General features: G+C 39.8%; 1 protein-coding gene across 5 annotated transcripts in view; it reads left to right on the top strand.

Annotated features, from left to right (window-relative positions):
- MIER1 (MIER1 transcriptional regulator) overlaps window positions 1-16,853 on the top strand; it is a 45,405-nt gene extending 28,552 nt beyond the window's left edge. For 4 of the 5 annotated variants that reach the window (XM_075615879.1, XM_075615876.1, XM_075615878.1 and 1 more), the window contains 9 exons: window positions 1,089-1,221; window positions 1,344-1,408; window positions 3,255-3,327; window positions 4,587-4,738; window positions 9,607-9,688; window positions 10,793-10,887; window positions 11,519-11,646; window positions 12,479-12,618; window positions 13,664-16,853. In XM_075615879.1, the coding sequence (XP_075471994.1) occupies window positions 1,089-1,221; window positions 1,344-1,408; window positions 3,255-3,327; window positions 4,587-4,738; window positions 9,607-9,688; window positions 10,793-10,887; window positions 11,519-11,646; window positions 12,479-12,618; window positions 13,664-13,953 (1,158 nt within the window). In that variant the 3' untranslated portion in view covers window positions 13,954-16,853. The remainder of the gene's footprint in view (window positions 1-1,088; window positions 1,222-1,343; window positions 1,409-3,254; window positions 3,328-4,586; window positions 4,739-9,606; window positions 9,689-10,792; window positions 10,888-11,518; window positions 11,647-12,478; window positions 12,619-13,663) is intronic. The other variant, XM_075615877.1, reaches the window with a different exon arrangement.
- Window positions 16,854-19,592: the final 2,739 nt, after the last annotated feature.

Raw genomic sequence — 19,592 nt, 5'->3', positions numbered from 1 at the left:
CGCTGACTCTGGGAGCGGGGCCTTAGCCTTACCGTGTGCTGAGGAGCTGCAACTATTCTGTGGCTACTGCTCTTTGTATGGTTTTCACTACATACTTACTACTCTCATAGATATGAATTGTAATAATAAAGATCAAAACACGCAATGTGAATCTTAAAGATTCTCTACAGGGTTGTCTAACAATGCGATATAGACTGCGCAGTACCTTTTTAAAGACAGACTACACTTTATATATAAAATAAATTAAAAAAAAACAACTGTTTAGAAAAATGAACTTGTGCACAAGTGGAGCTAAACATAGCAATATTTAATACAATATATATGGTTGAAGTATCTCGTCTTTGTGGAATCTCAGATTTGTGATGATATTTTTGACACTGGAATGCTTAATAGCTTGGGGATTCACTACCAATATGCCTGTATTTGTGGAACATCACAAACCTGTTCATTATTCCATGTATTTGTACACCTGATATTTTAAGTAGCAGCATTGAGAAAAAGGGCATGTTTGTGTCTCTCCCGAGGAAGGGGCAACAACTCCATGCACTACTACAGCATCCCAGTGTCTTAAACCTTGCCCAAATCATAGATGGCTAACTCCTGAGCAGTCAAGGGAAACGGGTAGCACTCCAAAATAGTGGTTAACATTCATTCATCACACACAGCAGAACTTCTAAGGAGAAAATACATGTCTCGAACATTTTATTTTAGATTTTCTTACATATATGTTTTATATACATCATGGAAAGTCAGAAGTGAAAGTCTGGCTGCAAATCTTTGCCATGGTGCATATTGCTTCCTATTTTACAGCCAACTGTTGTTTTGCACTTGAACAACCTTCTGTATCCTTTCTATGTTAATATATTTTTACACATCGAGCATATTTCATATTGCCAGTCTTTCCTTGTCTGGCTAGGACGTTCGGTAGCAAAGAGTGGGCAGTCTGTGTGTCCCCTACCGTTACTGCTCGGGATCAGAGAGGCAATTAGGGTGCATGCTTATCAGAAAGGGGCTGATTACGCAGAGATGCTCTAAAATGTTTTTGGTTTTGCTCTAAGCATGTACCATGTTTGGGTAATGTCTTTCAGGATGAAACTATTAAAGATTCATCTGGCCAGGAAGATGAAACTCAGTCATCTAATGGCGATCCTGCGCCTTCTGCTGCGTGCCAAGATGTGCAAGAAGTAATCCGCCCACGCCGATGCAAGTATTTTGATGCAAGTATGTTGCAGTTTTGCATTTGACTATTCTTCAGTATAATCTTCTGGGTTTTTTTTTCCCTTTCCTGTCTTCTGTGTAAACAGTATTTTGTGATTGCAGTCTCAGCAATGTTCTTTTTACAGATAATGAAATAGAAGAAGAATCTGAGGACGATGAAGATTATATTCCTTCAGAAGACTGGAAAAAGGTACAAGTTTTAAAGTTATATATTTGTTTTAAAAAGGTATTTGAAGCTGCCATTGTACCTTTTCGGGAGTCTTGTTAGGTAGTCTAATTGAGAACTTCGCATCCGCATAATTTATTGGAACTTTGCGTCAATCAAATTATATGTAATTACCCAGATTGAACACCTTCTAGATTTGGCTAAAACAAAAAGAAATACCAGCGCCTAATGAGTCCAAATAGTGGAATCCTGGATATCCAGTAGAGATAGCTCAAGTCCCAAGATGATCAACAGTCTCTTAGTCTTTAGATGATCAGATAGGACTTCGTTCATGGGAAGTGGAACATGAAATGAAAAAAGAGATATTTAGTGCAACACAGCTTAAACAAATTACACAGACATAGATTGGCAAACTGGCTGACAATGATGACAAGACAGACAGACACACAAAGACAGATAAACACAAAGCAAAGCTAATGATAAAAATTAGTTTAATATAACTAAATGAGTAAAAATGTTGAACAAAATCTGGAACGCCGCTCCGGTTGGTTAAAACCTGAATAACACTCACAGGACGGCAGATGGTTAATGGCAGTGAACTGGTGTGGACTGTTCTCCACGTGGAGCGGCGCCACCGGAGCGGCGTTCCAGATTTTGTTCAACATTTTTACTCATTTAGTTATATTAAACTAATTTTTATCATTAGCTTTGCTTTGTGTTTATCTGTCTTTGTGTGTCTGTCTGTCTTGTCATCATTGTCAGCCAGTTTGCCAATCTATGTCTGTATAATTTGTTTAGCTGTGTTGCACTAAATATCTCTTTTTTCATTTCATGTTCCACTTCCCATGAACGAAGTCCTATCTGATCATCTAAAGACTAAGAGACTGTTGATCAGCTTGGGACTTGAGCTATCTCTACTGGATATCCAGGATTCCACTATTTGGACTCATTAGGCGCCGGTATTTCTTTTTGTTTTATGCTGTTTATTCTGATTGTACCATCAGTTTACCATCAGGCTGCCTTTCTACAACTAGGGCTCACCCTCTAAGCAGGGTATATTGTCTAATTCCCATTAGCGCTACTATACATCACCTTTTCTTTTTCTAGATTTGGCTGCTAATGCTTTATTTTGGTCTTTTTCGGGATTTCATCTTTAAAAGAGCAAATCATGGTCTTTTTTTTTTTTTTTTTTTTTACATGATCATTTTTTAACATTTGTTTGAAGCAGGGGGTCTCCAGAGCTGAACTCCATTCATTTCAGCTCTGGGGCCCACCTGCTTCCGGAAATACCTCCGGAGGGGATGCCGGTATCTCAGCAACGTTTCAAGGTCCCGCGTCACGCGGGACACTGGGAAGCTTCCTCTTCCTATTGGCCCACAGGGAGTGGGAGCTATGAAACTCTCCCTGCAAGCCAAGTGTACTGACTACCGGCCCCCCTACCGCGGCAAGTATCTCAGCCGGGAGTCCCCGGAGCTGAAATTAATGGGGTTCAGCTCCGGAGACCCCTTGCTTCAATCCTATGTAAAAAAAAATAAACAAAAATGGGGGAGTACCCACCCGGCCGCTTTAAGTAACATGCATTGTGCTGCGTGTATGCAGCCAGAAGGGGGCACTGCTGCTTTGGAGGGTGTTTTAGTTGCTCACAAACCTTGGCTGCTCTTTGCATATTTTTAAAGTATCAATACATTGGTATATAATTTTTTTTCTGTGACCTAAAAGGAATGTTTTACTTTGGCTGGTCACTTAAACATTGATTTTGAATATTTAGCACAATTATGCCTGCTAAGTAAACTTGTGTTGACGCATGGAAGTGGGAAATGCATTTACATACCTGTGCACAGACTGGAAACCAACAATGCATTTTCCACAGGAAATTATGGTGGGTTCCATGTTCCAGGCTGAAATCCCAGCAGGAATCCGAGAGTACAGAGAAACTGAAAAAGGTGAGTTACTAAGTTAATTTTATGTGTGAGCTAAGCAGTTTTATTAAACATTCAACTTCGGGGTCGCAATAAAGGATTTAATTTTTTTAATTTGTTGAGCATTTCGAGTTGAAAGCATATAACAGCTTGTCCCTTGGTCTGAATCTCTGGTCCTGGATTCATTGTAATTGCAGAGGTGTGTGGTAGACTCTTCCCTCCATTACAATGCTGTGGAATTTATTGATGTCTTATAAGACAACAATAACTCGGCCATTAAACTCCCACAAACTGTTCCGTTTGATTATATTTCGTGGATGGAAAGGCCCCCAAAAGCTGTTTTGTAATATGTTACACGCATCTTCCTTACATAGTCTGTAATATGTTACACGCATCTTCCTTACATAGTCTGTAATATGTTACACGCATCTTCCTTACATAGTCTGTAATATGTTACACGCATCTTCCTTACATAGTCTGTAATATGTTACATGCATCTTCCTTACATAGTCTGTAATATGTTACACGCATCTTCCTTACATAGTCTGTAATATGTTACACACATTTTCCTTACATAGTCTGTAATATGTTACACACATCTTCCTTACATAGTCTGTAATATGTTACACACATCTTCCATACATAGTCTGTAATATGTTACACGCATCTTCCATACATAGTTCTAAATAGTTTTAAGTATATTTTAGATCATTGAAATATTCCAAATGGGTTCTTCAATTATATTTACCCTATCTACAGATGCAGCATGTCCTACTGTTCTTAGTAACTACACAACACATCCCGATCACACGGAGAATATAACTTTTCATATGATTTAATGGCCGTGAGCGCAGAAAACGTATATTCTTGTGGTTGCTGATCGAATCATTTATGATCCTTTTTTTTTTATTATTCAATATTATGGGTGTGCAGTTAACATTTTTGCATTGCAGAATAAAATATACCAATTTGCCATATCCCACCAGAGAGATTAATAAGGTTGGCTACATCGGTACCTAGGAAGGATCTAAGCCTTGCACTTAGTACTCAGGGAATAGGCAGATCACTTAATTTTTTTCTACCTTTCCATAATGCACGGAGATTCTCTTTTCATTTTAATTGTAGTAAACAATTTACACAGCTGTTAATCTGATTGAGCCACCTGTGCTGAAGCAGGGATATCCTTTAAAACCTGACCTATTGGTGGCCCTTGAGGACTGGAGTTGCCCACCCCATATCTAGCCATTTATAATTATTGGTATGCTTGTTGCTTTTAAATGTAGTGTATGAAAATGATGACCAGTTGCTGTGGCACCCAGACTTTGTAGTGGAAGATAACGTAATAGACTTTCTAAACGAAGCATCCAGGAGAACAGGGGATGATAAAGGACTGGATGCCGTCCCTGAGGGGTCCCACATAAAGGATAACGAGCAGGTACAAAAACAAACCCCCTCCACGTGTGTGTCGCTTTCGTGCAATATACAGGTAAACCCCGTTATAGCGCAGTCCTCGGGGGCCACCCGATCCGACAGCGCTAGACCCGGGGTCGCGCTAATTTTAAAAAAAAAATGGCCGCCGCGCGCCTGATCGGGAGGGAGTGAGGAAGGAAGGAAGAGGTGGCCGGAAGCCCTACACGTCCCCTAGCAACGGCGAGTCCAGCCGCAACCTGCTCCTTACCTCCCACCACCGGCATCCATTTCCTCCCCCCCATGCACCCACACCTACACCCCCTCCTCGACACAGCCCACGCGGCCCTCCGAGTCCCAGCCTGCTCCTAACTCACCCCCCCTCCTCGGCATAGCCCACGCGGCCCTCCGAGTCCCAGCCTGCTCCTAACTCACCCCCCTCCTCGGCATAGCCCACGCGGCCCTCCGAGTCCCAGCCTGCTCCTAACTCACCCCCCCTCCTCGGCATAGCCCACGCGCCCCTCCGAGTCCCAGCCTGCTCCTAACTCACCCCCCCTCCTCGGCATAGCCCACGCGCCCCTCCGAGTCCCAGCCTGCTCCTAACTCACCCCCCCCTCCTCGGCATAGCCCACGCGCCCCTCCGAGTCCCAGCCTGCTCCTAACTCACCCCCCCCTCCTCGGCATAGCCCACGCGCCCCTCCGAGTCCCAGCCTGCTCCTAACTCACCCCCCCCTCCTCGGCATAGCCCACGCGGCCCTCCGAGTCCCAGCCTGCTCCTAACTCACCCCCCCCTCCTCGGCATAGCCCACGCGGCCCTCCGAGTCCCAGCCTGCTCCTAACTCACCCCCCCTCCTCGGCATAGCCCACGCGGCCCTCCGAGTCCCAGCCTGCTCCTAACTCACCCCCCCTCCTCGGCATAGCCCACGCGCCCCTCCGAGTCCCAGCCTGCTCCTAACTCACCCCCCCCTCCTCGGCATAGCCCACGCGCCCCTCCGAGTCCCAGCCTGCTCCTAACTCACCCCCCCCTCCTCGGCATAGCCCACGCGGCCCTCCGAGTCCCAGCCTGCTCCTCACCCCCCCTCCTCCCGACACCCCCCCTCCTCCTGACACCCCCCCCCTCCTCCCGACACCCCCCTCCTCCTCCCGACACCCCCCCTCCTGATGCCAGCTCCACTCCGATCTCAGCAGCCGACACCAAAGGTAGGGAGGGGGAGTGTGCTGTGAGAGTGTGCTGTGAGAGTGTGCTGTGAGAGTGTGCTGTGAGAGTGTGCTGTGAGAGTGTGCTGTGAGAGTGTGCTGTGAGAGTGTGCTGTGAGAGTGTGCTGTGAGTGCAGGGAGGAGTGTGTGTAGAGTGTGTGCAGAGTGTAAAAAAAAACGGGAGCCACGTGAAAACCGCGTTATAACCGATTCGCGTTATAACGGGTCGCGCTATAACGGGGTTTACCTGTACTTTAATACACTTACAAACTTGAGAATTTAAGGTTCTTCACAAAAAAATGTTCTTGTTGGTGACACGTTTACCTATAAATCTGCGCCACTCGCTAATAGCACGGGTTTAAGGGAAAAAACTCGAGGCCTTCTGGACATCTAAAATAAAGATGAACGTCACAGAGACAACTAAAGGAATCGGTGAAGATGTGGAGGACGAATAAAAGTATGCCCAGTGAAACGATGTCAAAGTTAAAAACAATTTATTGGGGAGCTGTGCTCAAAATACTAAAATAAAGTTTTGGACGCAATAAATGGAGTCTCAGTGTGAATGTGAGAGACTCAATATAGTGCCTAGGCGAAGGAGCAAATTTACCTAAAACTCGGCAGAGAATTGAATGGGGTCACGGTCCGATATAACAAACACACGTCCGAGGGTACAGCTATGGTTGATAGGGTTATTGCAGCTTTGAAAAGCTGCAGTATCCACTGAATAAGCCCCATGTAATCATTTTACCCAAAGGGTGCTGGTTCTGTGACCGCAATATTTAGATCCAGTAATCTTTGAGTTAATCTTAGCTATACCTCGTTTGTGTGCCAGAAGAAAAACACCATTACTCCATATATTTAAGTACGAGGATCTACTGCCTAAATTGCTGAACGTGAGAATAGTAGTCTGGATTCAGGGTTAAGAACAGCAGAGAGGATTGGCGGACAGCTAAAAATGCCTGGAAGCACTCATAACTCACCGGGTGGGGGACGTATAAAAAAGTTTATTAAAGCTACATAAAAAACATGTTGGACATAAGGGGAACAGAAAACAAAAAGGGGGGGGGGGTGTTCTCCCACGCGTTTCACGCTGCTGTAGCGCTTTCTCAAGGAGTATGCATGGAGGGGAATGATGGTGGTTAATATAGCCCCTCCTTTGGCAATGCCAGCTGTATAAAATCCATAGTGATTATACATATGGTGTTTCTGTGCAACAGCATGAATGTTTGGGTCAAAATATTTACTCTGTATAGATGAAATATATGACTAATAGCGCAATATGAGGTGATTAAATCCATGTAAATTAAATTAATCTAGATTTAGTTATATGAGGATATAAGATTTTAGATCCAAATCTAAACAAATCAAGGATTGATGTAACTCATCTCAGATTTTTAAAGCTAAACGTCAAATTGTTTACAGAGCCAGATATGAGTCTGTTAAAATGGATGAGATAACAGTCATGTAAATAATAATAAAACAACTGAACACTAACAGAATGAATGTATGATATATATATATATATATATATATATATATATATATATATATATATATATATATATAGTTCTCATATCTTTAAAGATACGAAATATATATTGTAATAAAGAAATAAATTAAATTAATTATATAGATCTAAATATATTTGTATATAAAGATATATATCTGTATATCCAACTGCACGTACTTATATCTTGATATGTGCAGTGTTTGGACAAGCAGAAAATACAAATAGTAAATGATATAAATGACCGTAGATATCAATACATACATAAAATATTAGTACAATGGCATGGATACAATTAGTGGAAAAGTGAATTCGGCTAGATATACAAATAGTAAATGATATAAATGACTGTAGATATTAATAATACATACATAAAATATTAGTACAATGGCATGGATACAATTAGTGGATAAGTGAATTCAGCTAGATATGTATATAGATATATCTATAGATATATCTATATATATCTATAGATATATCTATATATATATCTATATACATATCTAGCTGAATTCACTTATCCACTAATTGTATCCATGCCATTGTACTAATATTTTATGTATGTATTATTAATATCTACGGTCATTTATATCATTTACTATTTGTATTTTCTGCTTGTCCAAACACTGCACATATCAAGATATAAGTACGTGCAGTTGGATATACCGATATATATCTTTATATACAAATATATTTAGATCTATCTTTATTTAATTTATTTCTTTATTACAATATATATTTTGTATCTTTAAAGATATGAGAACCATATATATATATATCATACATTCATTCTGTTAGTGTTCAGTTGTTTTATTATTATTTACATGACTGTTATACATAACATTATCTCATCCATTTTAACAGACTCATATCTGGCTCTGTAAACAATTTGACGTTTAGCTTTAAACATCTGAGATGATTTACATCAATCCTTGATTTGTTTAGATTTGGATCTAAAATTTTCTATCCTCATATAACTAAATCTAGATTAATTTAATTTACATGGATTTAATCACCTCATATTGCGCTATTAGTCATATATTTCATCTATACAGAGTTAATATTTTGACCCAAACATTCATGCTGTTGCACAGAAACACCATATGTATAATCACTATGGATTTTATACAGCTGGCATTGCCAAAGGAGGGGCTATATTAACCACCATCATTCCCCTCCATGCATACTCCTTGAGAAAGCGCTACAGCAGCGTGAAACGCGTGGGAGAACACCCCCCCTTTTTGTTTTCTGTTCCCCTTATGTCCAACATGTTTTTTATGTAGCTTTAATAAACTTTTTTATACGTCCCCCACCCGGTGAGTTATGAGTGCTTCCAGGCATTTTTGGCTGTCCGCCAATCCTCTCTGCTGTTCTTAACCCTGAATCCAGACCACTATTTTCACGTTCAACAATTTAGGCAGTAGATCCTCGTACTTAAATATATGGAGTAATGGTGTTTTTCTTCTGGCACACAAACGAGGTATAGCTAAGATTAACTCAAAGATTACTGGAACCAGCACCCTTTGGGTAAAATAATTACATGGGGCTTATTCAGTGGATACTGCAGCATTTCAAAGCTGCATTAACCCTATCAACCATAGCTGTAACCTCGGACGTGTGTCTGTTACATCGGACCGTGACCCCATTCAATTCTCTGCCGAGTTTTAGGTAAATTCGCTCCTTCGCCTAGGCACTATAGTGAGTCTCTCACATTCACACTGAGACTCCATTTATTGCGTCCAAAACGTTATTTGAGTATTTTGAGCACAGCTCCCCAATAAATAGTTTTTAACGTTGACATCATTTCACTGGGCATACTTTTATTCGTCCTCCACATCTTCACCGATTCCTTTAGTTGTTTCTGTGACGTTCATCTTGATAGAGTGCTCTCGTTCATTGGGGTTCTTTCTTTCTGTAATATCCAACCTATTTGCACCCCAGATTGGTGCTACAATCATTCATATATAGTCCTCCTACAAGCTGTTGCGAGGGGCTCATCCCATCCCCCTGTTCCCCATTAGTTCGTTACATCTAAAATAAAGTGCATTAGAACGATTTTGTATTTCTTAAATTTCTTTTGAAATGTGATGCCACACATACATTTTTACCTCCCCCCTCCCCCTCCCAAAATCTAATTTGTTTACATTTCTTACTTTTTTATCATAACTAGTGAAAAAAAACCTTTATTTCAGGCACTCTATGAACTGGTGAAATGTAATTTTGACACAGAAGAGGCTTTGAGAAGATTAAGATTTAATGTCAAAGCAGCACGAGGTAAACCTATTTATTTTGGAAATGATGTATTGAAAATAAGGGAGTGGTCAAAGCATAATGGTAACCGCGGTTTCTAGCAGTTCCCATAAACGTGCTGGAATAAAAATCACTAAAGTTAAATTTTTAAAGAATAAATCACTTACTCATGTAGTAATTTAGACAATTGAATAAAATGCTTGATTTGATACATTTGTTTATTATTATATTTTGTCTGCTTAGTGCTGCCGGATAAATTACTTATCACAATTTCAGAATGTGAAATGACTGGTCGATTTCTGACCAGCTAGTTGCGCGGGGGGCGCGGCCATGATGTCACAGAGCTGGCTCGCTCTCATTGGGCGAACCGCTCACATGACGCATCAGTGAGCAGCCAAATCAAATTTGATTGTCTCGCCAAGCAGTACAGCACGCGCACGCACCCTGGACGAGGGCATTCAGAGTTATCGCGCTGAGCGTGCGCGGTTCGCTCCACCCGGGCTGCAGCCTAACAGGTTGCACAATTTAAGATGCATGTGACCGCTTTTCACAGTTCACAAAACACAAAATTCTAACTGCAGTAATTCTCACCGTATAGTCCATACATTCTGCTTTAATTTATGTATTCCATGATGTCTGTGGGAAAAAAGTGTTTTATATAATCTGGTGCCCAATATTTTTCCAATATACCAAGCAACTGGATTGTTTTGCAGTGAAATAGTAGAAAGAAATAAGAATATTAAAATATAATTGTATTTTTGATGGAGTAAGTGCAACTGTCAAACTGCATTTTAAATGACACATCTGCCCCCGGAATAATGAACCATATTTTGTATCTATAAACTGTTCAATTTGTTTGGCTATTTTTATATTTGCGGAATTTGCTTCAGTTTAGGTTTTAAACCTACCGCGGCCTGCATAGAAATACTCTTATGGTTTGCAATGAATGAGGAAACTGCCATTTTTATTATCCTAACTTATGTAGTGACCGTGTTACACCGCTGGGAGGGGGGAATAAATCACTGTAACCGACTGGTTATTTTTAGGTATGCGGTTTAGAACAAATACTTTAGACAAAGGGGATTACTATCCATGATGTTAGTAATTGCATTCTATAATTTATTTCAGAAGAACTTTCTATTTGGACGGAGGAAGAATGTCGAAATTTTGAACAAGGACTTAAAGCGTATGGAAAAGATTTCCATTTAATTCAGGCTAATAAGGTAAAGCCAACACAAAGTATTCATTAATAGAAACAAAGTGACAGACCGCACCACCATATGAGCTTATATAAAGGAGTTTAGGTGCGTTGGGAACAAATCAATTCCCTAATGTCAATAGTATATACCAGGAGTGGCCAACTCAAGTCCTCAACGGCCACTAACAGGCCAGTTATTGGGGATATCCCTGCTATCCCCTAATACCTGGCCTGTTGGTGGCCCATGAGAACTGGAGTTGGCCACTCCTGGTATATACAAATGGGGTTTCCTGCACTCATACTATAAAAACCAGCGAGACCAGAAAATACCAAAAATACATTTTACTAGAGGTGAATTATGAACTGTGAAACGAAATGAGTAACAAGGACGTACTTCAAGTGGACTGCGATTTCATCAATCATTGTGCAGATTTGAGGTTCAACCAGGAAATGCTGGCGCTGGCGTTCCCAGGAGGGGACGCGGCAGCTTTACTGTTTCCCCCCCATATCAAAAACAAAACCTTGTCAGGGACTATGTGTGTCTGTTAACGTGGTACATTATGTAGACATGTCTGGTTTATCAAAAGTAATTTTGTTCTAGTTTTCCATCGGGTCAACCAGCAATTAGCTTTAACTCGCTTAATAACCCACCCTAGGTAAGGACAAGGTCCGTTGGAGAATGTGTGGCATTTTACTACATGTGGAAAAAGTCCGAACGGTACGACTTCTTCGCACAACAAACACGATTTGGAAAGAAGAAGTACAATCTACACCCAGGTGTAACGTGAGTAAACGGGTACTTCTAGATGGGATACTATTCTTGAATGTTGGCCCTTCATTATTATTTTTTACGTAATATTTTTACTTTAAACATTACCAAATAACTTTTAGAGATCCACAGATAGATACTACAGAGAGATACTACAGAGAGATACTACAGAGAGATACTACAGAGAGATACTACAGATAGATATATCTCTATGTGGTGGTTTTCTGTGGTCTTACAATAGAGAAGTCTTATGAATCTTATGAAACAGGCAAATGGTTAAAGCTGCAATTGCCCCCAGAAGTCTGTTTAACTTGCGGCATGTTTGTATCTCGCCCCCTGAGCGTGTCTTGAAGTCGTTTAATAAAACCATGTTTTGTTTTGTTTTTTTATCTCTAGTTTCTGAGATAATCATGCGATTTTGGGAAGAGATTAATTAGAACCTTCTGATGTTTCAAATACATTATATCGCCTGATCGAAGCATCAGATTTTGACAATAAAACCAGCTTTAGAGAGGGCAAGAATATATTTATTCAAGTATGTAAAAAATAAAAAGCAAAACATGGTGATAAGCATGTACTTCTGCTTCAAGCAACATTTGTTTTACTTAATATAACACAGAGCTATTATGATTACATTATTTGCGTAGCAGTTAGATGTACACAGTAAGCACCAGAAAAGATTACAATGGCCTGGGACCAGCTTAAAATAAACATATTAATTTATCACTGTAAGTGTGACGGAAGTTTACGGAGCAATTTGTTCCCTGTGTGCGATTCGCCCTTCAAGACTTAGATTGCAGAACCAATGACTCCACACAAGTGAGCTGGTATTTATTTCACCTTCTAGGGATTATATGGATCGTCTCTTGGATGAAAGTGAAAGCGCTGCTTCTAGTCGGGCCCCTTCCCCTCCGCCTACTACCTCGAACAGCAGCACCAGCCAGTCTGAGAAGGAAGATAGCACAGCCAGTAACAGCAATCACAATGGTAAGACGACGTTTGTGTATCTGCGGTCCTTAAGATCAGTGGCAAGTAAAGCAAACGGTGTAATAGGTTTACAGTTATTAGACCTTGAAAAGGGCGCATTTTCTATTACCATTAAATACACTTTAAAATTTTTTTTTTTTAAATCCCCTTCTCTGCTTAGGCAGTGACATTTTTTTCTATTGGGGAAAAAATTGAGCCATTTTTTTTTTCTGTCCCCTAAAATGCCTATCACATGTCACTGGGAAAAAGAGGAGGCGGTTTTGTAAAGCGCATAACACTGGTCGAACAGGACCTGTCGTTTTTGGTAGTTGTCAGCTGGTAACTGCAAAGAGTAATAACGTTAGCTCATTTATTTTAGTTTGTTGACCCAATTGGTTATTTCCTCACCTCCTATCCCGTGTAAGTAAGAAATAAGTTAAACAAAGCTTTTGGCAGTATTTTATATAAGTCAGAGGTGCTCAACTCCAGTCCCCCCCTCCCCAACAAGTCAAGCTTGACTGTGCCTCTGATTGAGCCACCTGTGCTGACGCTGGGATATCCTGAAAACCTCACCTGTCGGGGTTGAGGATTGGAGTTGAGCACCCCTGGTTTAAGTAAAAGCAAAGGCAGAACTTACTTAGGGACGTTGCAGTGATTGCACCTTTTTTCTAGAAGTAAAGAATGTGAAGGCTACAAAGTGTGTGTGTGTGTGTGTCTCATTTAGTGGAAGCAGTTCTTCATAGGTTACTTAAGAATATACAGATAATTTTTAAACCTCTACTGTTTCTTGTGTGTATATACATGAAGAGATGGGATGCTTAAAATATGTTCGCTACAATGTAATCTATGAAGAACTTTTTCCGGTCCATTTTAAAAGAAGCTACAACATATCTACACTTCGGGGCCAATGTGACTACTTTAAATTTGAACTTCAAGAATTTTCTCTTAATTGTAAACCTTCAATTGCAAAGTTATTGTTGCATAGTTTGAAGTGTTGCTCAATCACTAAAGAATAAACAGTGCTAAAAATATAAGTTCTTACAGTACCTGTGAACATTTTTGTTAGGTGTATCTGTCAATGGCCCATCTGAAATGTCAACGTACAAGGATGAAATGAAATCAGACCTGCATTTAAATGGACCAACCCTCAGCAACAATGAACAATCTTCAAATGAGACTGATACCAATGGGTATAATCAGGAAAATACTGATTCCAAATGTAGCTATACAAACTCAAGAAGTGATAAGGAGTTAGATGAGAAATCTGCGAAGAGGCGGCGTATCGACAGCACGGGAAAGGAAAGTCCGGGATCCTCGGAATTTTCTCTGGAAGTATTTTCACAAGGAGAAGTTTAAGGATAGTGCGAAATTTGAAACAAACATTTGTAGGGATCTTGCAATCTCAAGGTTAAATTGGTTACCTTTAAAAAGTTATATTTTTATTTTTCTATGCGCCCCTGAGCTCCACAGGATTCCGCCCCAGAGCATAATGAAACATTTGATATTTGGCATTTAGTGACATTTTTGGGTTTGCTTTTAAAAATGTAAAGACCTTTTAGAATGTATCCAGCGTTCAATAGACGAATGCATCAACGGTGTGAAAGCTTAATGTTATGTGCTGTTAATTTTACTATTATCCTAATTGGGAAGAGGTCATTTAAAAGTTTGTTTCAAAACCGGTCACATTGCTAAGGATACCTGAACCATGAGAGTTATGTTGGCGTTGTTTTTATAGATAGAAGTTAAAAGAAATAAACCAAGTCAGGTTTGTATATGTAAATTATTGACATCAATGATGTTTCTCCTATTCCTATCTGGGCCAAAAAAAGATACTTTCTGTATTTTTCCAGATTTCTTTGTAGCCTTTGAAAGATTTTTACAGTACCTATGTTTTGAATGAATTGTCCTTTCTTAAACAAAGCTTGTATAATTTTCTTAACTTGTACAGTTGATAAACTTTTATTATAAGAAATGAATATCCTGAAAGTCTTATGTTCGCTTTCTTTCCTTGCAAAATGCTTCTTTTCACTCATTTGCATTTTCAATGTTTACATTATGACTTTATTTTTGTCTAAAAGATGATCATCAATAATTTAAAAGCAACATTTTGCAGGTTGAGTTCAATCTGTCATCATTCTGTGCAATGAGGCGCTACACGTTGCACACGTTTAGCAAGAGTAAATAATGTCTACTCTGATTAAATACAGCTTGAATGGTATACTTGTATTATGCTGCTTATTGTGTATGTTGTCGGGACTTATGAAGAAATCAAGTGTTTCCAGTTCCATCAGTAAAATATCTGAATATTTTATTTACAGCTTATACAGCAAGAGCACATTATTAAACCGTTCCACATTCAAGTGCAACTAACTTTCATAATAATGAATAATGCACAACCCCAACATCGGTAAATTACGACACACAGATTTGGCATCTGTCTTTAACAAATACAGCATAAAATCTTGTATGAACAAATCCACACAACATGTGAAGTACTTGGCTGCAAAAGTATTTATGTAATTTCAGAAAGGGAACGTTTTGTATATTTATTGCATGTCTGTTCCGCACATTGGAACGATGTGGAAGTAACAGGCATTTACATTTTAGTCCATTTGAAAACCAATTTTGTGGCTTAATGTTCACTTTGAATTTAACTGTAGGACTAATCGAGCACCCATGGGTGAATTAGTATAGCCAGCTTTTTATTTGAAGCCTTATTTAAAGCACAACATATTACTGTGGTTTTGTCTTGATTTTTTTTATTCACTGGCTTACACAAACTGTGGTAAGTATTAATCATTTGCCTGTCACAAAGATTGGAAATATATGCAATTATCTCTGTGGTTTGTAAAGTCTGAATCTGTCAGTGTGTGTTCACAAGATACTTTACAGAGGTTATGCCCGTTTACATGTGTAAATAATAGTACATGTTGTGTAGTATTTCATATAATTATTACCTTTTACTTCCAATGTTGGGTCTGCAGTAGTTTTACATACGATGGGGGGGTTATTCATTAGAGTTAGTGCGGAGCTTGGCACTAGGGCATGGTAACTCCCATTAACTATGGAAGTTTCCATTCGTCAATGTGGTGGCCATCAACCATTAAGCCCCATTAGTCAATGGGAGTTTCCATGCAATGATGCCCCGATTGGCACTAGCATAGTTTAATGAATAAGCAGGCGAATAAATATAGTCTGTGAAAGATGTGCATAGGACTTCAATAATTTATTTTATTGCATAAGCTTAAGACGTAGATATTTATATATGACTATCTTTGTAACCCTTTGCCTTTTTGAGATTTTTGTTTTAAAACTTCTTATGTACTCAGATTTAACTTTGTATGTACAATGGAGCATATATATATATATATTTAGCTAAAACTAGAAGTAAATTGTTTACTTTGTTATCTGTACAATTTATCATTCTGATTTGCCAAATCGGTCTCATTATTGAAGTGGTTTTACCCATGTGAAGTTGCTAATGAAAAGCCAAAGTGTGGCAGCCTTAAGTCCAAATGTCTGGGGAGGGAGGGGGGCAGAGGGGGGGGTGGAATTCAGTGTTATGTGCGATTAGATTTATTCTGAGTCTTACAGTTCTGATCTGTATACATATTGCTTTTAACGTGGTTTCATGCCCACTGCGGCAGGTTAGTCTACTACTTTGTGTTTAATTTAGAATTTTCTAATGGTCAGTCTTGCATTTAAACCAGGGGCGGCCAACACCAGTCCTCAAGGGGCATAGTCAGGTTAAGGATATCAGTCGTTGATTGAGCCCCCTGTGCTCAAGCAGGGAATATCCTTAACCTGGCCTGTTGGTGGCCCTTGGGCTGGAGTTGGCCACTCCTGGTTTAAACAAACTAAATCTATCATTGCCTACCTATCTGCCTAGTTCAAACCGTAGTAAATGACTCTTGTTGGCCATGCACACTTTATAATAGAAATTGTATTATTTTCATTTACAAGTGAACCTTTTATTTGGCTTTTTAATGGATGGTTAAACAGCAGCCAATGCTGTTCAAGTGAAGTTGTTCAGCTTTTTCATGTTTTCCCCCAAAAAGTTCTTTAAAGAATGACGTTGTACATATACTTTGTCTATCCATTACGGAGCTTTCATTGAATGTCTGTCTAAGAATCCGTTGATTTATTGGTCAGATTGTCAGCGTGTTCACTCATTTTGCACTGTTGGTAAATTACCACTCCTCCTTTTCTTGATGCCTGTCTGCAAACACCTATTAAAATATTTTTTTTGAAAAGTGGGGCTGTTTGTATTTTGGCTTTGGGGCACGTAACGGAACATGGAGCGTGACATTGAAAAGATGAGCATCATTGGTACAGGACTTGATGGAACAATTGTGAATTAGACCCCTTATTTAATGTTAGCCACCTTCCCTTTTGTGAGAACAGATTACGCTCAGTGCAATACATTGTTTTATTCAGAGTAAGGGGAAGCCCAGGAGCCTGTGAAAGAGGAGTGAATAAAAGGGAATATGTGAAGAGGGACAATACAGAAAAAGTCCTCACCGGGGCCTGGTTTGTGCTCAGATTCCTAACACTAGGCACAAGTCAGTACATCAGAACTCCACAAATACACCAACAACAAAATATCCTTTAACGTAGCCGAAAAGCTTCTATTTAATGATTCACTTACAGTTTATACAGAACAAAAACTAACTCCGTCCCATAAGATGATACATTTTGGACATATAACGTGCCCTTTAATCAGGCTTAGGAATGCGCCACGGGCCCAGAAACGTTGCACTTTATATGTCAAATGTATCATCTTTATGGGACCGAGTAATTTTTTTTTCTGTATACCCTGTGAGTGACTCATTAAAGAGCAGGTTATTGGCTGCTGTATTTTTTTTGTTCTTGATGTATGGAGTGCTGACCCATCTTTAAGGCGGGACAATACATAAAAATGTGAGCGGAGACTGCAATTGGTAACTTTATTTATAAAGTTTGTTTTACCAGCAAGTAATACACATTGAGCAACCTGGTTTTCCTGGGCACTGAGTTATGATGACAAGCCATGGTTACATTCAATGATCCGCAGGGTGTCCATGTAGGTAAGAACTAGCACTTTTAAAGCAGCAATACTACATTCCCCTTTCCTTATATGTAGCAGGTGACATTGTAGACTTGTACATTCTTACCCAAGCTGGCAATAGTTTGGTGCTCATGTGCCTATCAATTGTTCAGTCAGTGTAACTCAGCAGCTACAATGTGTCCAGATATTACCAAGGTATTATCTATTGTTACAGTTTGGAGCTCAAAGTGCTGGGAAATATTTGCAACACTTTCCTGTTTGATCATTTGTTGCCAAGATCTTGCACTGCTGCAGTGGTGGCTAAAACCTTATAGAAATCAGAGGTTGCTCAGTATATTAACTCATTAACAATGGCATTAAGCATTGAAATAAAAACACTTGCTACAGAACTGATTTTTTTTTTTTTTTTAAACATAAGGGGGCTTATGCAGAGAGGCACGTTAAGGTCAAATTCGGCAGGTTTGCGCCAAAAATGTCTGCATTGAAAGAGATAGTGGCGAGAACTTGGCGGGGCTATTCAAATTCGCCAGACGTGTGGCGAGAAGCGTGATCTCGCCACTGCGAAAAAACGCAAGATTCCAGTAGCTCCGGTGCGCATGAACGCGCCAATCGGAGCTACTAAATGGCGCGTTTAGTGGAAATTTTGCCCGCCAACAAAAGTTGGCTGTATTATGGGCTAATACCGCGCGGCTCAGAATTAGCCATTTCCTGCACACCGCGCTACCGGAGTTCCCTGCATACCATAACTATAAATTCCAATCCTGTGGCGAATTTAAGCAGTACCTCTCTGCATAAGCCCCAAGATTTCACATGTTTTTGCTGCTTTAACTGCAAAAAGAAAATTCCCTGACCTTATGCTTTCTTGGAGGCTGAGTGGTAAGGCAACTTGATAAAACTAGAATTTCTTGTTGGACGTGATGTGCTGTCACTGTCCCAAATCTCTTGTATTGAAACAAGCCATTTCTACAGAAACCTTGCTCCAAACACAGGATGTGGCTATACCTAGTGTAGCTTTATCACCGCGTGGCTTCTTTCCATGCTCCCAAGCCACTTTATGCCCCCCTTGAATGGCAACTGGTGGATTTCCATGGGTTAGCGCACGCTGACATTTCTTATGACTTTATGCAAGCTGGTAAACTCTTACTGTGAGCAAGACTCCAGCATTCACACTAGGGAGTGATGCACACACAAGTATTTTTTTCCTACAAAAAAGGATGTGATCTAGAGATTGTGCAAAGGTCTCATGGGATACTCTGCCCCAGTTACACCAGGGGGTGGCTAGAAAAAAAAATAGTAACCTAAATAATAAAGTGCTATTTTACAATTGTTTTTCATTTGTAGATGAGTTCCTCCTACCAAGCACCAAAGTATTTTACATCTTGGTAATTGTTAGTTTTAGACTCCCAAATATATATGTATTTAATGTATGTTTGATTTATTTTAATTCCTTTCCCTAAAAAAAACACATTTTGGGAAGTATTGCACTTTAAAAAGCTGTGCTTTCTTATATAATAAGGGAATTACTGACTTCAATGATCTGGATACTTCCAGATGTAGGCTGTACATGCTGGGCAAAAGAGAGAAGCTGTTTTGATCGACCTTTCCAAAACACCAAGGGGAAAATGTATTAAACTGCAGTAATTCAGTCAGTCAGTCAGTCAGTCAGTCAGTCAGTCAGTCAGTCAGTCAGTCAGTCAGTCAGTCAGTCAGTCAGTCAGTCAGTCAGTCAGTCAGTCAGTCAGTCAGTCAGTGGGCCTTCATGATGATTATGGCACTATTCTACAAGGGCAGTTTAATAAAGAACCCCCAAATGCCAATTTTTCAATTAAAAAAAATTCAACTCCAGTCCAAGACACAAAACACCCCCTACCTCCCAAACTGGATTTGAGAAGCCCTGTCCCAGATCACTTGATTTCCAATATCCAATATCATTGGTTTACTTGTTCTG

The sequence above is a fragment of the Ascaphus truei genome, chromosome 10, assembly GCF_040206685.1.
Source record: "Ascaphus truei isolate aAscTru1 chromosome 10, aAscTru1.hap1, whole genome shotgun sequence".
Classification (NCBI taxonomy): Eukaryota; Metazoa; Chordata; class Amphibia; order Anura; family Ascaphidae; genus Ascaphus; species Ascaphus truei.
The sequence above is the reverse complement of the archived record's forward strand: the minus strand, read 5'-3'. Positions and strand labels throughout refer to the sequence as shown.